Below are 18,738 nucleotides of genomic sequence, written 5' to 3' on the forward strand. Positions count from 1 at the left end.
TCATGGGAAGCAGGCCCCCCAGCCCTCGGGGACCCCCTGAGAATGGTGAGCACAAGGCGTCACCTCCCACCTGCCCACCCAGGCGCCCTCGGGGGCCAGGAGCTGGGCCCCTGCCCCCAGGCCAGGCAGGGGGAGGGGGTCACAGGGAGGCAGGGGCAGGCGCAGGGGGTCGCAGGAAGGCAGGGGCAGGCGCAGGGGGTCGCAGGGAGGCAGAGGCAGGCGCAGGCGCAGGGGGTCGCAGGGTTGCAGGGGCAGGCGCAGGGGGTCGCAGGGTTGCAGGGCCTGCCTGGGGTCTGGCTGGCCCTCTGCGTGGTGGGAAAGGTCTGCGGGCACCGAGGGCGGCTCCGGGGAGAGTGCGATGCTCCGGATGAGGTCCAGGCTGGAGGCCTCCAGCGCGGCCAGGCTCAGGCGGGGGCCAGCCCGGGGCGCCTCGGTGGGGGCCACCGCGCGGGCCACGCCCAGGAAGGGGGATGGAGGCGGCGGGGGCGGGCTCCGGGGCGCCGGTCTCCGGGGAGGCGCCTCCTGGGACAGGATGGACAGGGCCAGGCGCTGGGTGGCAGCCTCAATCCTGGCAAACTGCCTGCGGAGAGAGGGGGGCAGCGGCTAGGCCAGCGCAGCGGAGGGAGCCCAGGAGCGGGGGGGTCCCTGCTCGCCCCGTCCTTCTCCTCCCGGTGCTGCCTCCCTGCCCCGGGTCCCTTCTCTGGGTCGGGCAGTTCCAGATGTGGGAGCCCGTGGGGAGGGGAGCTCTGAGCAGCGCGGGGTGCGGAGTGCACAGGGCAGCGTGTCTCCTCCAGCACCGGGGCCTGCGCGCTTTGCACATTTAGATGTGCGGTGAGCAGGGTCCAACAGGTAAAAGCAAACAATGGCACCCAGGCCGGTGGTGCAGTGGTTAGAGCATCAGCAAGGGCATTACCTCCGTGTCAGGCTCAACCCTTGGCCCCGGCAGGGATGCGCGCGGGAGGCAACCAATCAATGTGCGTGGAGAGCGGCTACAGCGGCGGTTCTCAACCTCGGCTGCACATGGGAATCCCCTGGGAATCTTTTTAAAAATCCTGATTTCTGGGCCTCATCCTCCAGAAATTCTGTTTCTCTGTTACTAATGGTGTGGCCCCACCCCATAAACAAAGAAACAGAATTTCCGGAGGATGAGGCCCAGAGATCAGGATTTTATTTATTTATTTATTTTTTAAATATATTTTATTGATTTTTTACAGAGAGGAAGGGAGAGAGAGAGTCAGAAACATCGATGAGAGAGAAACATCGATCAGCTGCCTCCTGCACATCTCCTACTGGGGATGTGCCCGCAACCAGGGTACATGCCCTTGACCGGAATCGAACCTGGACCCTTCAGTCCGAAGGCTGACACTCCATCCACTGAGCCAAACCGGTTTCGGCCAGAAATCGGGATTTTAAAAAGATTCCTCCCAGGGGATTCTCATGTGCAGCCAAGGTTGAGAACCACTGGGCTACAGGGTTTGGACAGGTCCAAGCCTCGGGCTGATGAGAGGGCACAGTCCTCTCATTTCCACGTGCAAGTCCCAGCTTGGAGGGCAGGGCCCTCCCAGCACAGCGATAGCCAACAGCTGTGGCTGTGAGCTTGAACCTGTGGTCCGAACCCGTGGCCCCACGTGCCTGAGTGATGTGGGCTCGATAGAGTTCAGGTGCATGTAACTGAGTGGGATTGAAACCCAGGAGAATGTTGTAAACATCTTGGTCACGCCCTTGCTTTGCCTCCTGGGATCTACTATGAAATAAAGACGAGGACAGCGTCCCACCCAGACCCAGCCTTTTTCTCTGTCTGTCTTTTCTAATCCTTCACCGCCCCCTCTCAGGCTCCCCCTTGGCCGTGCTGGCGCCGCACAAATGCGTCTCTCCCCCTCCCTTCCACTCTCTCTAGAAACGGATGGGGAAAATCCTCACTCCTCCAGCGATTTTTTTCTAAAAAAAAAAAAAAAAAAAAAAAGTTTTGCCCTAACCGGTGTGGCTCAGTGGATAGAGCGCCGGCCTGCGGACTGAAGGGTCCCGGGTTCGATTCCGGTCAAGGGCATGTACCTCGGTTGCGGGCACATCCCCAGTAGGGGGCGTGCAGGAGGCAGCTGATCGATGTTTCTCTCTCATCGATGTTTCTAACTATCTCTCTCCCTTCCTTTCTGTCAAAAATCAATAAAAAATATTTTTTAAAAAGTAAAAATGCCTTGAGACAGTGCCTTTAAAAAGTCATTTCAGCCAAAACCGGTTTGGCTCAGTGGATGGAGCGTCGGCCTGCGGACTGAGAGGTCCCGGGTTCGATTCCGGTCAAGGGCATGTACCTGGGTTGCAGGCATATCCCCAGTGGGAGATGTGCGGGAGGCGGCTGATCGATGTTTCTCTCTCATCGATGTTTCTAACTCTCTATCTCTCTCCCTTCTTCTCTGTAAAAAATCAATAAAATATATTAAAAAAAAAAAAAAGTCATTTCAGCCCGGCCAGTGTGGCTCAGTGGTTGAGCATCGACTTATGAACCAGGAGGTCACAGTTGGATTCCCGGTCAGGACACAGGCCTGGGTTGCAGGCCTGGTCCCCAGTGTGGGGCGTGCAGGAGGCAGCCGTCCATGATTCTCTCTCATCATTGATGTTTCTCTCTCCCTCTCCCTTCCTCTCTGAAATCAATAAACAATATATGTAAAAACATAAAAATGGAACCCAAACGCACATCACTTAAAAGGAGCCGTTTCAGGGCGCACAGTCCAATGGCATTCACGCCTCTGCGAGCTGTGCACCCGCCACCTCTAATGAGTCCCGGAGCTGTTCATCCCCCGAAAGCAAGCCCCGTCCCCACCAGCAAGCGCTGCGCCCCCTCCCGGCCCTGCCAGCGCCCATCTGCTTCCTGCGGCTGTGGGTCCGCCCGCTCTTGTTTGCAGGTTCGTCCACATGGGAGCCTCGCGCCCATCATCCACCCGCTGCTCCCGCTCTGGACACGCTCCCATGAAGGCAGGGAGTTTGCTCTGCTGTGTTCCCTGCTGGGTCTCTGGGGCTGGGCACACAGTTGGTGCCCAATAAATGCATGAGCCCGGCCGGCCTGGCTCAGTGATGGAGTATGGACAGGAGTTAGGAGGTCAGGGTCCGATTCCTGGTCAGGGCACAGGCCCAGCTTGCGGGCTCCATCCCCAGGGGGGGTGTGCAGGAGGCGGCCGATCCATGAGTCTCTCTCATCATGGATGTTTCTGTCTCTCTCTCTCTCCCTCTCTCCCTTCCTCTCTAAAATCAATAAAAATATAAATAAATTCATGAGTGTTGATTGCACCCAGCCCCAGGGGCCACTTCTCTCCCCAGACTCAGGGCCCCAGCCCCTCCCCGCCCCCCCCCCCCCCCGGCCCCCTCACCTGCAGATCTGATTGTGCAGGAACCGCCTGTGGTTGGGCCTCCTCTTGGGGGGCCGGGTCCGCCGGGGGTGCAGGGCGCGCAGCATGTGGGCGGCCGCCCCGCTCACAAAGGCACACAGCTCCCGGGGGCTGGGCTCCGAAACTCCAGGGGCTGTGGGGGCCCCGGGGTGCATGGCCTGGGTGATCTGGGGGTGACTGTCCACTGTGTCCCTGTGGATCAGAAAGCACCCCCAAACCTGTGAGGAGGGGGGGCAGCCAGGGCTTGGGCTCGGGCTGCGGAGGACTGGCAGGGGTGGCCTGGGGAGGGGCCGTGGACCGGACAGGAGGGGGTGGGGGGGTGGGGCCCAGGCAATGAGGACGGGGCGTCCCTCCTGTGCCCTCCTGGTCCCTGTGTCCTGGGAGCTGGACCCGAGGTTTGAGGGGCAGTAGGTGGGGGGCTGATATAGGAAGGCCGGGGCTGAGCCGGGAGGGGGTGTCCCGTGCGCCCCCATGGGCCCAATTAGCACATAGCTGGCCCTGGGATATGGGCAGGTGGCGTGGGTGGGCGCAGAGCACGGCGCCTGGAGATGCCAATTAAGGTGACAAAGGGCTCGCTTGGCGGGATGCAAGGCCAGGAGCCGAGTCAACCGCAGCGGTTAGCGTTGAGGGCCCTTAATTGGAGGAGGGAGGGTGGGAGGCTGGGGTGCAGGCGGGGAGGGAGAGGGTGGGAGGCTGGGGTGCAGGCTGGGAGGGAGGGGTGGGAGGCTGGGGTACAGGCTGGGAGGAGGGAGGGTGGGAGGCTGGGGTGCAGGCTGGGAGGGAGGGGGTGGGAGGCTGGGGTGCAGGCTGGGAGGGAGGGGGTGGGAGGCTGGGGTGCAGGCTGGGAGGGAGGGGGTGGGAGGCTGGGGTGCAGGCTGGGAGGGAGGGGGTGGGAGGGGTAGGAGGCTGGGGTGCAGGCTGGGAGGGAGAGGGTGGGAGGGGTAGGAGGCTGGGGTGCAGGGTAGGAGGGGGGTGGGAGGCTGGGGTGCAGGCTGGGAGGGTGTGGGAGGTTGGGGTGCAGGCTGGGGGAAGGGGGCGGTGGGAGGCTCAGGGCCAGTGTTTGGGGAGGCATAGAGTGGCTGGGGCTGGCAGGAGGTGGGGCTGGCAGGAGGTGGGGCTGCCCCCCCCCCCACCCGCGCTAGAATAATAGTGGCGTCCTCATTAAAAAAACAACAACAAAGCCAACAGCATACCTTTATTGGCATCAGAGGGGAAGGGAGAGGGAGGGAGAGAATCATCAGTGATGAGAGAGAATCATGGATCGCTGCCTCCTGCACGCCCCACACCGGGGACCAGGCTTGCAACCCGGGCAGGTGCCCTGATGGAGAATCGAACCTTGACCCCCTGGTTCATAGGTCGCCGCTCAACCACTGAGCCACCCGGCCGGGCGGGAATGGGTCCTCTTGTCTCTGGGCGGGCGGCCCAGTGTGGGGCGGGCGGGCGGCCGTCCGCTGTTGCTCTGAGAGGGGTCAGGGGTGTGAGCCCGTGGCTGCTGTAGCGCCCCTGGGGGCTCGGCGCACGCTCCCTCCCTCTCCGTTCTCAGGTCAGGAGCCCAGGGTGGGTCTCAGGGCTGACATCCAGGTGTTTTTCGGAGGCGCCCAGGGGAGACCGCGTGCCCTTGCTTCTTCCGGCTTCTAGAGGCGCCCCCTTCCATGGCTCATGGCCCTTCCTGCACCTTTTTTGTTTTAATCTATTTTTATTGATTTCAGAGAGGAAGGTAGAGGGAGAGAGAGAGAGAAACATCAGTGATGAGAGAAGCACTGATCGGCTGCCTCTGCACGCCCCCACGGGGACCGAGCCTGAACCCAGGCATGTGGGCCTCGCCGTGGGCTTCCCTGTCCCTCTGACCCAGCTCTCACCATCGTCGGCTTCCGAGCCCTTCTCAACGCCTGCTTCGCGTTTCTGTTCCTCTCTCCCTGTGCGTGCGTCTCTGTCTCCTTTTCAGGCAGGTGGGGTGTGTGTGTGTGTGTGTGTGTGTGTGTGTGTGTGGTGTCTGCATGTATGTGGTGTGTGCATGGTGTGTGTGTGTGTGTGTGTGTGTGTGTGTGGTGTCTGCATGTATGTGGTGTGTGCATGGTGTGTGTGTCTGTATTTCTGTGTGTGTCTGTGTGTGTGTGTGGGGGGGTGTTGTGTGTCTGTGTGTGTATGGTGTGTGGTGTGTGGTGTATGGTGTGTGTGGTCCTACTGGTCTCAGGCCCAGAAGGGAAGGTCCGGTTCCCTTGGCAATGGGCTGGGGGAGTGGACTGGTCTCTGGAGGACGGGTGGTCAAGCCCTGGGGACAGGCAAGGGGTGGACCCCCGGGGCTCAGGGGGGGCTCCCATCCACCAGTAGGAGCCAAGGGCAACATCCGCTGGGCAGCTCCGTGCCCTGCCCGGCCTGGCCTGGAACACGCCCAGGACCCCGGAGCTGCAGGCCTTGACCTGCCTGGGACGCCCTGCCAGGGGGGCGCCAACACCCCGGCTGGCGCTGGGGGGCCCCTCTCCTACCTGGGGTAGTGAAGGATCACCACCGCTGGGCGGCCCCGCCTGGTGTCTGTGCACCTGCCCTTGCGGGTGGTGGGAGGTATTCCCAGGCTCCTTCCCGCGTACCAGTCATTCAACCAACATTCACAGAGCACCTCCTGTGTGTGGAGGCTGAGGGTGCAGCCCTGAGCAGAAGTCCCAGCATTCCCTGGGAGGGAGTCCTCGCACAAGAAAATCCCAGCTGGGGATGGGCTGTGGAGGGGCTAAGACTGCACACAGTAGGTCGGCGGGTGGATGGGGGAGGGGTGCTGCTTCAGGTAGAAAAGCCCTCTCTGAGGAAGTGTCCATTGTCCTGCAAGCAGAGCAGGAGAGGTGGCAGCCAGGAGCCCCCCAGAGGGCAGAGGGCATGGTGGGTGCAAAGGTCCTGAGGCAGCCTTGACTGGAGTGAGAGACGAAGCCATGCAAAAAGGTGAGGGTAGAGAAGTGAACAGGGGCCAGACCCATAGGGCTTTGTAGACCAGGTAGGAGTTGGGTTATGAGGGCCAGAGTGAAGGGGAGCCGTGGGGGTGTGGGGCAGAGATAGTGGCCCAGAGAGGGCCCTGCCCCCGGCCTCCTTTATAGGCCTCCCTGCACCTGGGATGGGAGACCCCACCCCTCCATCCCCTTCCAATCTGGGGAGGGGGAAGCCCAGGTGTCAGGACCAGCCGGACGCCCAGACCAGGCTTGTCCCTCCCGCCTCCACCCTGCTTCTCTGCCGCGTCTCTCGCCCGGTCCCAGACAGACTTCGTTTTGTAAAAACGTACAGATGGCAGATTCCTGTTGTCCCCAACGCAGAACGCAGAGGGGCCAGCCCTGTCGGATTTGTTTCCCATCTTTTCTTCCCAAACAGAATGCCGCTGTGTTTGGAGCTAAGGTCTTTAAAGAGGCAGTTAAGCCCTAGCCAGTTTGGCTCAGTGGATAGAGTGTCAGTCTGGGAACTGAAAGGTCCCAGGTTCGATTCCAGGTCAGGAGGGCACATGCCCGGGTTGTGGGCTCGATCCCCAGTGGGGGACTTGCAGGAGGCAGCCAATCCATGATTCTCTCTCATCATTGATGTTTCTTTATCTCTCTCCCTCTTCCTTCCTCTCTGAAATCAATAAAAATATATTTAATAAAATAAAATAAAGAGGCAGTTAAGGGGAAATGAGGTTGTTAGGGTGGGACCTGGTCCAGTCTGCCTGGCATCCTTATAATATAAGAAGAGATTAGAGACCTGCCCGGCACTGCTCAGTGGGCTCAGTGGTCAGAGCATCAGCCGGGCACCCAAGGGTCTCGGGTTTGATTCCTGGTCAAGGGCACGCACCTGGGTTGCAGGTGTGATCTCGCCCCCCGTCAGGGCCCATGCAGGAGGCAACCCTTGGAGCTGGTCTGTCCCAAAAGCTGGGACACATCGCCTGTGCAGTGCAGGGCTGGCTGGTAGACCTGGCCTAGCAAGGGCCTAACGAGGGCCTAATGAGGGCAGGTGCTGAGGCCCTGCCTCTCCTGCCTACCCCATGACACCAGGCTGGGCTCCGTTCATACTACAGGGTCCCGGTGGGGTGGCCCGAGGCAAGGGGTGGGTGTGGGCCCTGTACCTCTGGGGAGAGGCCCGAGGCCACAGCCCACTGAGCAGCACATTCCACATCCACAGGGGCTGTGGGCTCCTCCCTCCATCTGGAAGCCAAGGGTAGGGGCGCGGGGCCTGGTGCGTTTGGCAGCCCCAGATGTCGGTGGGGTCAGACCCCAGGGGCCAGTGGTCTAGCTCCGGGCTCCTCCCCTGGTGCCGGCCTCTCCCCTTCACCCTCAGGAGCTCAGGTGTCCCTCCCAGGGCCTCCAGCAGCTCCCTCCTGGCGGGGGAGGTAGGAGCGGAAGGGAAAGGAAAGGAAGGTCTGGGCTGAGCTGCAGCCAAGGGTTTTACGGACACGAATCCACGGAGGCTTGGGAAGGCCACGCGGGAACAGGTCCAGATCCGCTCACGTGGGGACCGAGTTGCAGCCGGCCCGGGGCCTCGGGGAAGGTGAAGGAGGCTGGGAAAATGCATCCATGCAGCAGGGTACCGCGGCTTCTGCTCGGGCCCTGGCTGGTCGTCGAGGACACTCGGGTGGCAGAGACAGAGGAGTCCCCCTGAGCATGTGAGGGGACCCCCACCTGGCATCGTAGCAGCGGAGAAGGGATGGGCTAGGGGTAGGAGGGCCTTCGGGTCTAAGGGACAGCGAGTGGCGGGGCCCTCTGGCTGAGGGGAAGGCCGGGGAGCAGTGGCTGTCATCAGGGGCCACACGGCCACGGCTGGTGACAGCTGTCAGGTGTGAGACAGGGGCCCTGACGGGTGTGGCTCAGTGGATAGAGCGTCGGCCTGTGGACTGAAGGGTCCCGGGTTCGATTCCGGTCAAGGGCATGTACCTTGGTTGCGGGCACATCCCTGGTGGGGCGTGTGCAGGAGGCAGCTGATCGATGTTTCTCTCTCATCGATGTTTCTAACTCTCTATCCCTCTCCCCTCCTCTTTGTAAAAAATAAATAAATAAATAAATCTATAAAATATATTTAAAAACATAAACAAAAAACAATTATGTAATTATATGTGTTTTCCGATGGTCTTAGGCGACCCCTGTGAAAAGGTCGTTCGACTCCCAAAGGGGCCGCGGCCCACAGGTTGAGAACCGCCGCCCTGTTGCCTGACCCGCAGAAAAGTCCGTGTGGCTGGAAGCCGTGGCCGGCGGGGGGGCCGAGCGGGGAAAGCAGGGCGAAGGCTGGGACTCGGACCCGGAGCCTGGGCAACCCCTGCTCTGCAGGGCGCGGGTTCCCGCACAACCGCACGCGCGTCCACAGCAGGAGGCCGGAACCTTGAACTCGCGTGACCCCCGCGGGCGGCAATCCCTGCGCTGGACTCAGGTCCCGGAAAGGGAGCCCCAGGGCCTGGGTGTGGCGACCAGGCCACGAGTGACCACACCCCCGGGGGGGGGGGCGAGGCCTGCCCGATCCACACCGCGGAGGAGGGTCTCCGTCCCAGAGAGAAGGAGTCAATACTGATAAAGGAGGGCGTCTCATGCTGCACCCAGACCTTGCTTGTCCCGGCCTTGGGCTGACCCCCCACAACCACTGCCAAGACGCCTCGGTCGGGCTCGGAGAGGAACTACAACTCCCAGGATGCCTCGCGCTCTGGAAGCCCGGAGAAGCGCCGCCGAGGCCAGAAGCCAATGGGAGGGGCGAGGATGAGGCTTCGGTGCACGTGGCGTCGTGACGCACCGACGGCGACGTCGGGGTTTGTGTGCGCGAGCGGCCGCCGATAAAGGTTGGGTGCCTCGCGCCGGGGGCCGTTGGGAGGGCGCGCGCCCCCGCCCCCCTCCCCGGCCCCCACTCCTGCACAGCCGCCGCCGGGGCTCCGCCTTCCCGTCGGCCCCCGCGGGAGGTCTCTGGGTCTCCGCTCGTTCCCCGGGTCCGGACCGCAGGTGAGAGACCGGAGGGGTGGGGTGGGGGGAGGGACCGGAGGGCGGAGACGTTGGGGAAGCGGCGAGCGTGAAACCGGAAGGGATGCTTTAAAGGGAAGGGCGCTACTTCACCTCCGACTTTTATCGGCACGGCCGGCTCCGCCCTCTTAAAGGGCAAGGGGCCGCTTTTAAAGGGGGCGGGGCAGATCCTTAGCTTCCTGCTTTCACCACCCCTCCTCTCCCCCCAAGAAAGGATTATCAAAGGCCGGTGACAGTGGCGCAGACATTTACAGAAAAAGCTTGTGCATCCAGGTGGCTCCAAAGCAGCCCCTAGTTTTGCTCAACAAAGATGGAGATTGCGGTGCAGTAGGAGCACCCTCTTAAAGGGGAAGTCGGGCGTGGTCCGGCCTTTTGCAAGGGGCGCTCTTTATTGGATAAGATAGGTCTCGGCCCTTCCCGAGCTGGATGCCTCTCGTTTAAGGCAGGCCGGGCCTTCTGAGCGGCATGTGCAACTGTCCCTTAAAAGGACGCGCATAGCCGAAACCGGTTTAGCTCAGTGGATAGAGCGTCGGCCTGCGGACTGAAAGGTCACAGGTTCGATACCGGTCAGGGGCATGTACCTGGGTTGCGGGCGCATCCCCGGTAGATGTGCAGGAGGCAGCTCATCGATGTTTCTCTCTCATCGATGTTTCTAGTTCTCTATCTCTCTCCCTTCCTCTCTGTAAAAAATCAATAAAATAAAAAAAGGACGCGCATACGTTTAATTTTATTTTTTTAATATATTTTTATTGATTTCAGAGAGGGAGGGAGAGAGAGAGAGAGACATCAACGATGAGAGAGAATCATTGATCGGCTGCCTCCTGTACGCCCCCTACGGGGGATCGAGCCTGCAACCCGGCATGTGCCCTTGACCGGAATCGAACCCTGGACCCTTCAGTCCTCAGGCCGAGGCTCTATCCACTGAGCCAACCAGCTAGGGCCACGCGATTACATTTTAAAGGAGCCGCTCATCTGTTTAAAGGGAATTTAATGGCCTGTCCAAAGGGGACGCCCGGACTTTGTTCAGTCAGAATACTGAGTTCTCACTCTGTGCTGGGAGTTATTCTAGATGCTGGGTCGCAGCAGCGAATAAGATGCTGCCAGGGTCTAGTGGGCAGGGGACAGGGGTGCTGCTAAACACCCTACAGTGCACAGTATAACCCCCCCCCCCCCACACACACACACACTGGAGCGGCCCCAGGCCACAACAGTGCTGAGGCTGGGAAACCCTGATTATAAAGCCGGTGAGAAGGGGATAAATGCTGTGCAGAAAGCAAGAAGGCCGGTGGAGGTGGGCAGGAGGCCTGCTCGCCAGGTCCGAGGTGGGAAGCTGTGGGTATTGACAGCAGGTTCGAGTTGCTTTGCTGCAAAGGGGTGGAGAGAAACGAGGCTGTAGCTGGAGGGAGAGGTGGTTGAAGGTTTGTTGTTGTTTTTAATCCTCACTCCAGGATATTTTTCCATTGGTTTTTAGGGAGAGTGGAAGAGAGAGGGAAAGACAGAGAGAAACACATCAATTAGTTGCCTTCTGCCCGCCCCTGACCAGGTCCTGGGCCGGGGAGGAGCCTGCAACCAAGTACGTGCCCTTGACTAGAATCGAACCCGGATCCTTTGATCTGCAGGCCAATGCTCTATCCACTGAGCCAGGCGAGGGCTGAAGGGTTTTTTTTCTTTTTTTAAACAAAACAAAGCATATTTGTATTGATTTCAGAGAGGAAGGGAGAGTTAGAAACATCAATGATGAGAGAGAATCACCGATCATTTGTCCTCCGGACGCCCCCCCACTGGCAATTGAGCCTGCAACCCCGGGCATGTGCCCTGACTGGGAATCGAACTGTGACCTCCTGGTTCATAGGTTGATGCCCAACTGTTTAGCCACACAAGCTGGGCAAGGGGTGAAGGTTTTAAAAGATGAGAGACAGCCTGGCCAGTGTGGCTCAGTGTTTGAGCATCCACCTATGAACCAGGGGTCACGGTTGGATTCCAGGTCAGGGCACATGCTAGGTTTCAGACTTGATCTCTAGTTGGGGGGAGGGGGACATGCAGGAGGCAGCCGATCGATAATTCTCTCCCATCATTGATGTTTCTATCCCTCTCTCTGAAATCAGTACAAATATCTAGTTTTGAAAAAGATGAGGGACAGCTGTGGTGACACTGATGGGAGGGCCCAGGCCATGAGGAACTTTGCTGTAGGTGGGGATTCAGGGTCGCTGGGCCGAGGCAAGTGGGGGGAGCAGATAGTGAGGTTTTCCCAGCCTCAGCCCCTCTGGCATTGGACCCCAGCACTCCGCCGTGGGTCCCGGCCCGGCCACTGTGGGGTGCACTGCAGCATCCTTGGGCTCCCCCTCTAGCTGCTAGGAGCGCCTGTCCCTCCGGTCAACACCCACAACCAGACCCGTCTCCAGGCACTGCCCATGTCCCCTGGGCCAGGCCCTGTGGAGGGGTCTCAGTCGCCCCACTGAGAACCCTCAGTGCCTGCTTAGAGCGTGGGAACGTCTCTCCCGATTGCTTTCCTTTTCCCAATGCCGAGGCCCATGGCAGGGTCCCCTGGTGAGAGCAGGAGGGGAACGGAGAGGTTTGACGGGGAGAGAAACGTGCAGGTGTCAGCTGGGGGGCGAATGGACCCGAGGGATGCAGACTAGCAGTCCCCGCGGGTGGGGAGGAGCCCAGCAGTCCAAGGGCATGATTGCAAGGAACCCGCAGCCCTTATGCTGGGAAAGGGGCAGGGAGGCCTCGGGTGGGGCGGAGGCACAGAGCCTGCAGGGCAGTGGATGGGAGAGCTCGTGGGGTTGAGGGAATTTGTGGCCGGGCACCACCAGGGCGTGTGCTGAGCGGGGGGCGGTGGTGGAGAGGGGGGAGCGCACAGGGGCCTCAGCTGCAGCAGAGGTGTTGAGGGCCCTGCAGTGTTGGGGGCGGTGGGAAAGGAGTCCTTTCAGGGAGAAGGACCAACGGTCTGAAGCCAGGGTGCTGGGGAGACCCTGGCCTGTAAGGACACTGAGCACAGCCCTGCAGGCCATCCGGAGATGGCTGACCTCAGGCTGGGGACCCCCTGGTCCCACTCTGCCGGAAGTTGAGCACCGGAAGTCTTGCTTCCTGGGGCAGACGCGGAGGGGGGCCCTGGGTGGGAGGTGCCCTGCCTCTGAGCGGGCAGCACAGGTTGGAGTGGAGAGGATGCCGGGTGGAGGGGCACCGCCCTCCCCTGATCCAGAATCCCCCCCCCCCCCAGGTGTGATGGTCGGCTCCCACGCTGACATGGCGCCGGCCTCCACCGCCGAGGGCACCGGGGAGAAGCCGGGCCCCGCCGCCCCGGCCGCGGCCGCCCAGTACGAGTGTGGGGAGTGCGGCAAGTCCTTCCGCTGGTCCTCGCGGCTCCTGCACCACCAGCGCACGCACACGGGCGAGCGGCCCTACAAGTGCCCCGACTGCCCCAAGGCCTTCAAGGGCTCGTCAGCCCTGCTCTACCACCAGCGGGGCCACACGGGCGAGCGGCCCTACCAGTGCCCCGACTGCCCCAAGGCCTTCAAGCGCTCGTCGCTGCTGCAGATCCACCGCAGCGTGCACACGGGCCTGCGCGCCTTCACCTGCGGCCAGTGCGGCCTGGCCTTCAAGTGGTCGTCGCACTACCAGTACCACCTGCGCCAGCACACGGGCGAGCGGCCCTACCCGTGCCCCGACTGCCCCAAGGCCTTCAAGAACTCGTCCAGCCTGCGGCGCCACCGCCACGTGCACACGGGCGAGCGGCCCTACTCCTGCGGCGTCTGCGGCAAGAGCTTCACCCAGAGCACCAACCTGCGGCAGCACCAGCGCGTGCACACGGGCGAGCGGCCCTTCCGCTGCCCGCTGTGCCCCAAGACCTTCACGCACTCCTCCAACCTGCAGCTGCACCAGCGCACCCACGGGGCCGCCCCCGCCGCCGCGCCCGCGCCCCCACCGGCCAAGGTCTTCCCGGACGCCTACCTGCAGCCGCCCCTGCAGGCGCCCAGCCCGCCCGCGCCCCCGCCGCCCGCGCCCCCGCCCGTGGTGCCCGAGCTCTTCCTGGCCGCGGCCGAAACCACGGTGGAGCTGGTGTACCGCTGCGACGGCTGCGAGCTGGGCTTCGGCAGCGAGGACCTGCTGCTGGAGCACCAGCCCTGCCCGGGGCCCGATGCGGCGCCCGCGCCCCCCGACGCACCCCCAGAGACGCCCAAGGCGGTCCCATCGGCCGCAGCCCCGCAACCGCAGCCCCCTCCCGCTGCCGCCGCCCCCAGCTTCGCCTGCCTGCCCTGTGGGAAGTCCTTCCGGACCGTGGCCGGGCTCTCCCGCCACCAGCACAGCCACGGGGCGGCGGGCGGGCAAGCGTTCCGCTGCGGCAGCTGCGACGGCGCCTTCCCGCAGCTGGCCAGCCTCCTGGCGCACCAGCAGTGCCACGTGGAGGAGGCGGCGGCGGGGCGCCCGCCCCCCCAGGCCGAGGCCGCCGAGGTCACCTGCCCGCAGGAGCCGCTGGCCCCTGCCGCGCCCGCCCCGCAGCCCCCCGCCCCGGCGCCGGCGCCCGCGTCCGCCTCCGCGTCCACCGAGCGGCCCTACAAGTGTGCCGAGTGCGGCAAGGCCTTCAAGGGCTCCTCGGGGCTGCGCTACCACCTCCGGGACCACACGGGCGAGCGGCCCTACCAGTGTGGCGAGTGCGGCAAGGCCTTCAAGCGCTCCTCGCTGCTGGCCATCCACCAGCGCGTGCACACGGGCCTGCGCGCCTTCACCTGCGGCCAGTGCGGCCTCACCTTCAAGTGGTCCTCGCACTACCAGTACCACCTGCGGCTGCACACGGGGGAGCGGCCGTACGCGTGCGGGGAGTGCGGCAAGGCCTTCCGCAACACCTCGTGCCTGCGGCGCCACCGCCACGTGCACACGGGCGAGCGGCCACACTCCTGCGGCGTCTGCGGCAAGAGCTTCGCGCAGACCTCCAACCTGCGGCAGCACCAGCGCGTGCACACGGGCGAGCGGCCCTTCCGCTGCCCGCTGTGCCCCAAGACCTTCACGCACTCCTCCAACCTGCTGCTGCACCAGCGCACCCACTCGGCCGAGCGCCCCTTCTCCTGCCCCATCTGCAGCCGCAGCTTCGTCATGGCCGCCTACCTGCAGCGGCACCTGAGGACGCACGCCCCGGCCACCCCTGCCGCCCCCGCCGCCGGCCCCCCAGCCCCTGCCCCTCTGGCTGCCGCTCCAGCCCCACCGGCCACCCAAGATGTCCACGTGCTCCCCCACCTCCAGGCCACACTCTCCCTAGAGGTGGCAGGGGGCCCGGGGCAGGCCCCGACCCTGGGCCCAGCAGCCCCCAACTCCCAGACGTTCCTCCTGGTGCAGACCGCCCAGGGCCTGCAGCTCATCCCCAGCAGCGTGCAGCCCCCCACGCCCCCGCCCCCACCCCCACCCCCCAAGCTCATTCTGTTGCCCTCCTCCAGTACGGGGGCTGGGGGTGGCCAGGCACGGCAGGGCCTGCGGGCAGTGGGCAAGGCCGGGCAGGGGCCTGGAGTAGTCTGGCTGCCCGGCCCTGGGGGGCTGGGGGTGCAGGGAGGGGGCAACGTGGGGGCTAACGGGGCAGGGCAGAGCCTCCTCATCCTGCAGAACGTGGGCGGTGGGGAGGGCGGGCCGCCGGAAGTGAGTGGGGTCCAGCTCCAGCCCCTGCGGCCAGCCCCGGAAGTGACCACCGTCCAGCTCCAGCCGGCCCCGGAAGTCACCACTGTCCAGCTCCAGCCGGCCCAGGAGGTGACCACGGTGCAGCTCCAGCCGGCCCAGGAGGTGACCACGGTGCAGCTCCAGCCGGCCCAGGAGGTGACCACGGTGCAGCTCCAGCCGGCACAGGAGGTGACCACGGTGCAGCTGCAGCCAGTGGCGGGCCAGCTGCCTAATCCCAGTGGTGGAGCCGTGACCACGGAGGCCCCCAACCTGCTGGTGGTCCAGAGTGGGGCAGCCGAGGACTTGCTGGCGGGCCCGGGGCCCGGGGACCCGGGTGAGGGCGAGGCCGCGGCGGGTGTGGTGCAGGACGTGCTCTTTGAGACGCTGCAGACTGACGAGGGCTTGCAGAGCGTCCTGGTGCTGAGCGGGGCGGACGGCGAGCAGACCCAGCTGTGTGTGCAGGAGGTGGAGACCCTCCCCTCGGGGCTGGCCGAGCCGCCGGCTCCCGGGCCTCCGGGCCAGAAACTGCTCATCATCCGCAGCGCCCCGGCCGCGGAGCTGCTGGAGAACAGCGGCGTGGGGGGCGGGGCGACCACGCTGCAGCTGCTGGCCCCGCCGCCCAGCCCGGCCTCGGCCCCCGCCGGCATGCCCGCGGCTCCCGCCTCCCAGATGCTACAGGTGGTCCCCTCGGGAGCCGCGCCGGGGGGCATGGCCGCGCAGGGCCTACCCTCCATCCAGATCGTCCAGACTCTGCCCGCGGTCCAGCTGGTGCACACATTTTAAGTAGAACCACTGGCCCTCTTCCCGCCTCTCACACCGACCCGTCACGCTGCCTGGGCTGGGCCGGGGCAGGAGAGCCGCGGCCGGGCTTGCTAATAAAGACCAGCGTCTCCTCGCCTGCGCTTTGTTTTATTGGGGGGGGGGGGGGTATGTCACGGCCAGAGCCACCGCCTGGGAGCCCGGAGGCGCATCTCCTGCATGCCGCTCGCAGGTGACTTGCGAGCTCTGTTTACCCTTAAAAGGCTGCAGTGTCCCTAGAATGGGGGAGGGTGGGCGGGCTCTAGAATGCGGGTCCGCCTGTCCGTCACCCACACCTCCCCTCTCTGAGCAGCGGGTGGAAGATGCTTGTCCCGAAGGGCACTGAGCACGGAGGGCGGGGACGGAGGGCCCTAGGGTGGGCGAGTTTGGGAGCCAGTGAGCTCGGGAGGGTGACGCAGCCCGTCGGGCTAGAGCCCAGGGACCAATGAGCATCGATCCACTCCCTCCAGCGCCCCGACACCACGCGCAGGTTGCTTAGCAACCCGGGAGAGAGCGTGCGAACCCCCTCCACGGCCGGTAAGTGCCGCTCCCCGCCGGTGTCCGCCCCCATCGCCCTACGGGTCCCCGTTCTCCATCGCTCCTTCTCCCCGACCCCATCCCGGCGGAGGCTGTGCGCCCGGCCTTAGCCCTTGCGCTGCTCGCAAGCGCCGGGGAGCTTGGCAACAGTTGCTAAGGCCTTTAGGTACTGCTCCGCCCCCAACGTGAGCGAGTCTGACGTCACTTCCGCCAGCGACCCCCCCCCTTCTCGACCCTGCACCCCTACACCTTAAAGGATCAGAGCGACTCGCGGGGGTGTTTGCAGGTCCTCGTCCTGCGGCGACTGGGGAGGGGCACTGGGGCGCGGGGAGCGCGGTCCCCGCCCGCTGCCGGGGCGAGGACCCCCCGCAGGGCAGCCCCGCAGCCCAGGAGGGAGCCCCGTGTTGGCGTCCACGTGGCGTGTCATTTGGGGGGAGATCGCTGAGCACCACGACCTCTGGGTGGGGGGGTGCAGGATGCCAGGAGATCGGACCTCGCTTGGGGGTCCCCCGAGCGTCCTCATCGGGGGCGCTTGGGGACCAGAGGGCCTTCCTGATGCTGACTTGTTCTCACCAGGTGCGCGCCTGCTCCCCGGGGCGCGGGGCTGCCATGGCCCCCAGCCACCTGTCGGTGCGGGAGATGAGGGAGGATGAGAAGGCGCTGGTGCTGGAGATGCTGAAGGTGAGGGCGGCTGAGCCCCAGCCCCAGCCCCGGAGAGGCGGGGAGGCGCACTCCTCCCGAGGCGCTTCTGGCGCCTCCCTTCCCTCGGGGTCCGAAGATTTTCACACCCGGACTCTGGGGGACTCCGCCTACCACCCCACACTCTTCAGACCAGTCGCAGGGGCCTCAACCCTGTAATCCCCGCTCCTCTCCTCTGTGGCGTCTGGAGCAAGCGCAGTTTCTGGCCCCGGGGCAGGCCCCCGTCCAGTTGTCCTGTTCTGGCCTCGGCCTTCCCAGTGCCTCCTGCTTGTCCCTCCCCTGAAGTGGATGTCCCCAGAGCTCCCAGCTCATCCCCTCGCTCACTCACACCAAGCCCAGTGTGCCAGGTGTGGTGCTGGTGGGTGCCTAGAGCAGGTGGTCCTACTGTGTGCGTGACCACCTACTGTGCGCGGGCTCCTCTGCCCGTCCCTCTGCCACAGGGCCCCCCCACACGCCTTCCTTTCCCCTTTGGGCCCCCCGCCAGGTCCCTCGTGGCCAGGGCCCCCCTCTCCTAGTCCCCGGTGTCCACAGGGGCCCTGGTGTCATGGAAGGCCAGGCCCCTGGCTCTGACTACCCCTCCCCCCCACAGGCTGGTGTGAAGGACACGGAGAACCGAGTGGCCCTGCACGCCCTGACACGGCCGCCCACCCTGCTGCTCCTGGCGGCGGCCAGCAGCGGCCTGCGCTTCGTCCTGGCCTCCTTTGCTCTGGCCCTCCTCCTGCCTGTGCTCCTGGCCGTGGTGGCCCTGAAGCTGGGCCTGCGGGCCCGGTGGGGCTCGCTGCCTCCGCCGGGCGGCCTAGGGGGGCCCTGGGTGGCAGTGCGGGGCTCAGGGGATGTGTGCGGGGTCCTGGCCCTGGCTCCCGGCTCCCACACTGGGGACGGGGCCCGGGTCACCCGCCTCTCCGTCTCCCGCTGGCACCGCCGCCAAGGTGTGGGCAGGCGGCTGCTGGCCTTTGCAGAGTCCCGGGCACGTGCCTGGGCAGGGGACGTGGGGGAGCCCCGAGCCCGCCTTGTGGTCCCCGTGGCTGTGGCAGCCTGGGGCGTGGCAGGGATGCTGGAGGGCTGTGGCTACCAGGCAGAGGGGGGCTGGGGCTGCATGGGCTACACACTGGTGAGGGAGTTCAGCAAGGACCTGTGACTCCAACCTGAGCACCTACTGTGTGCGTGACCACCTACTGTGCGCGGGCACATCCCCATCCTCCCTGTGCGAATCCCCAGCCCACCCAGGGCTCAGGGACTCAGGCCTGCCGAGGCTGAGACACGCCAGCCACTGCAGGCTGAGGCCCATGTGTGGTGTGTGAACTTCTCAGGGAGGGCGGCCTGCCCCGCCTCCGGCCTCCCTCTGCGCTGAGAGACCTCTGTCTCTAGCTGCAGGTCTGCACCTCCCGAGCTCCTGCCTGGCCTGGGAGCGACTCCCTCCCAGGAGGAGAGGGGGCTGAACAAGTTTGACGCCCAAGGGTTAGGACTCGGGACAAGGGCCCCCCACATAGGGCCGAGGCCCCTGCGAACCGGGTGGGTTTGATGCCTGTGCATGAAGGGGGTGAGTCTGGAGCCAGGCGCTGAGCGGAGCCTTGTAGGGGAGCTGTCTCCTGGAGAGGCCGCGAGGAGGAGGAGGAGGAGGAGGAGGAGAAGGAGGAGGAGGAGGAGGGGGGGGGGGAGGTGGACACAGTGCAGCCCGGCGCCCCCCCACGCCCCCCCCCCCCCCGGGGAAGGTGGGAGCCCAGGGCCGCCAG

At 64.6% G+C, this 18,738-nt stretch overlaps 3 protein-coding genes across 5 annotated transcripts; 2 read left to right on the forward strand and 1 right to left on the reverse strand.

Annotated features, from left to right (window-relative positions):
• Window positions 1-3,535, reverse strand: LOC118655110 (uncharacterized protein C19orf85-like). Its single transcript, XM_036306550.1, has 3 exons — window positions 3,363-3,535; window positions 144-580; window positions 1-110 (listed from the first exon to the last, which is right to left on the reverse strand). The coding sequence occupies exons 1-3, from the start codon at window positions 3,533-3,535 to the stop codon at window positions 1-3; spliced, it is 720 nt and encodes a 239-aa protein (XP_036162443.1).
• Window positions 3,536-9,099: 5,564 nt separating this feature from the next.
• ZNF628 (zinc finger protein 628) lies at window positions 9,100-15,869 on the forward strand (the record flags this gene model as incomplete). The annotated part of the gene is made up of 2 exons (XM_036306552.1): window positions 9,100-9,307; window positions 12,549-15,869. Coding segments are annotated over 2 exons (3,414 nt in total), but the record flags the coding sequence as incomplete, so codon positions are not given.
• NAT14 (N-acetyltransferase 14 (putative)) lies at window positions 9,212-18,637 on the forward strand. 3 transcript variants are annotated; one of them, XM_036306727.1, is made up of 3 exons: window positions 9,212-9,307; window positions 16,883-16,987; window positions 17,595-18,637. In XM_036306727.1, exons 2-3 carry the CDS (start codon window positions 16,916-16,918, stop codon window positions 18,141-18,143), a joined length of 621 nt encoding a protein of 206 aa, XP_036162620.1. In that variant the 5' UTR covers window positions 9,212-9,307; window positions 16,883-16,915; the 3' UTR covers window positions 18,144-18,637. The 3 variants fall into 3 exon arrangements, with proteins under 3 accessions (XP_036162620.1, XP_036162618.1, XP_036162619.1); XM_036306725.1 differs by lacking the exon at window positions 9,212-9,307 and adding an exon at window positions 16,160-16,306; XM_036306726.1 differs by lacking the exon at window positions 9,212-9,307 and adding an exon at window positions 16,536-16,592.
• Window positions 18,638-18,738: the final 101 nt, after the last annotated feature.

The sequence above is a fragment of the Myotis myotis genome, unplaced genomic scaffold, assembly GCF_014108235.1.
Source record: "Myotis myotis isolate mMyoMyo1 unplaced genomic scaffold, mMyoMyo1.p scaffold_m19_p_42, whole genome shotgun sequence".
Taxonomy (NCBI): domain Eukaryota; kingdom Metazoa; phylum Chordata; class Mammalia; order Chiroptera; family Vespertilionidae; genus Myotis; species Myotis myotis.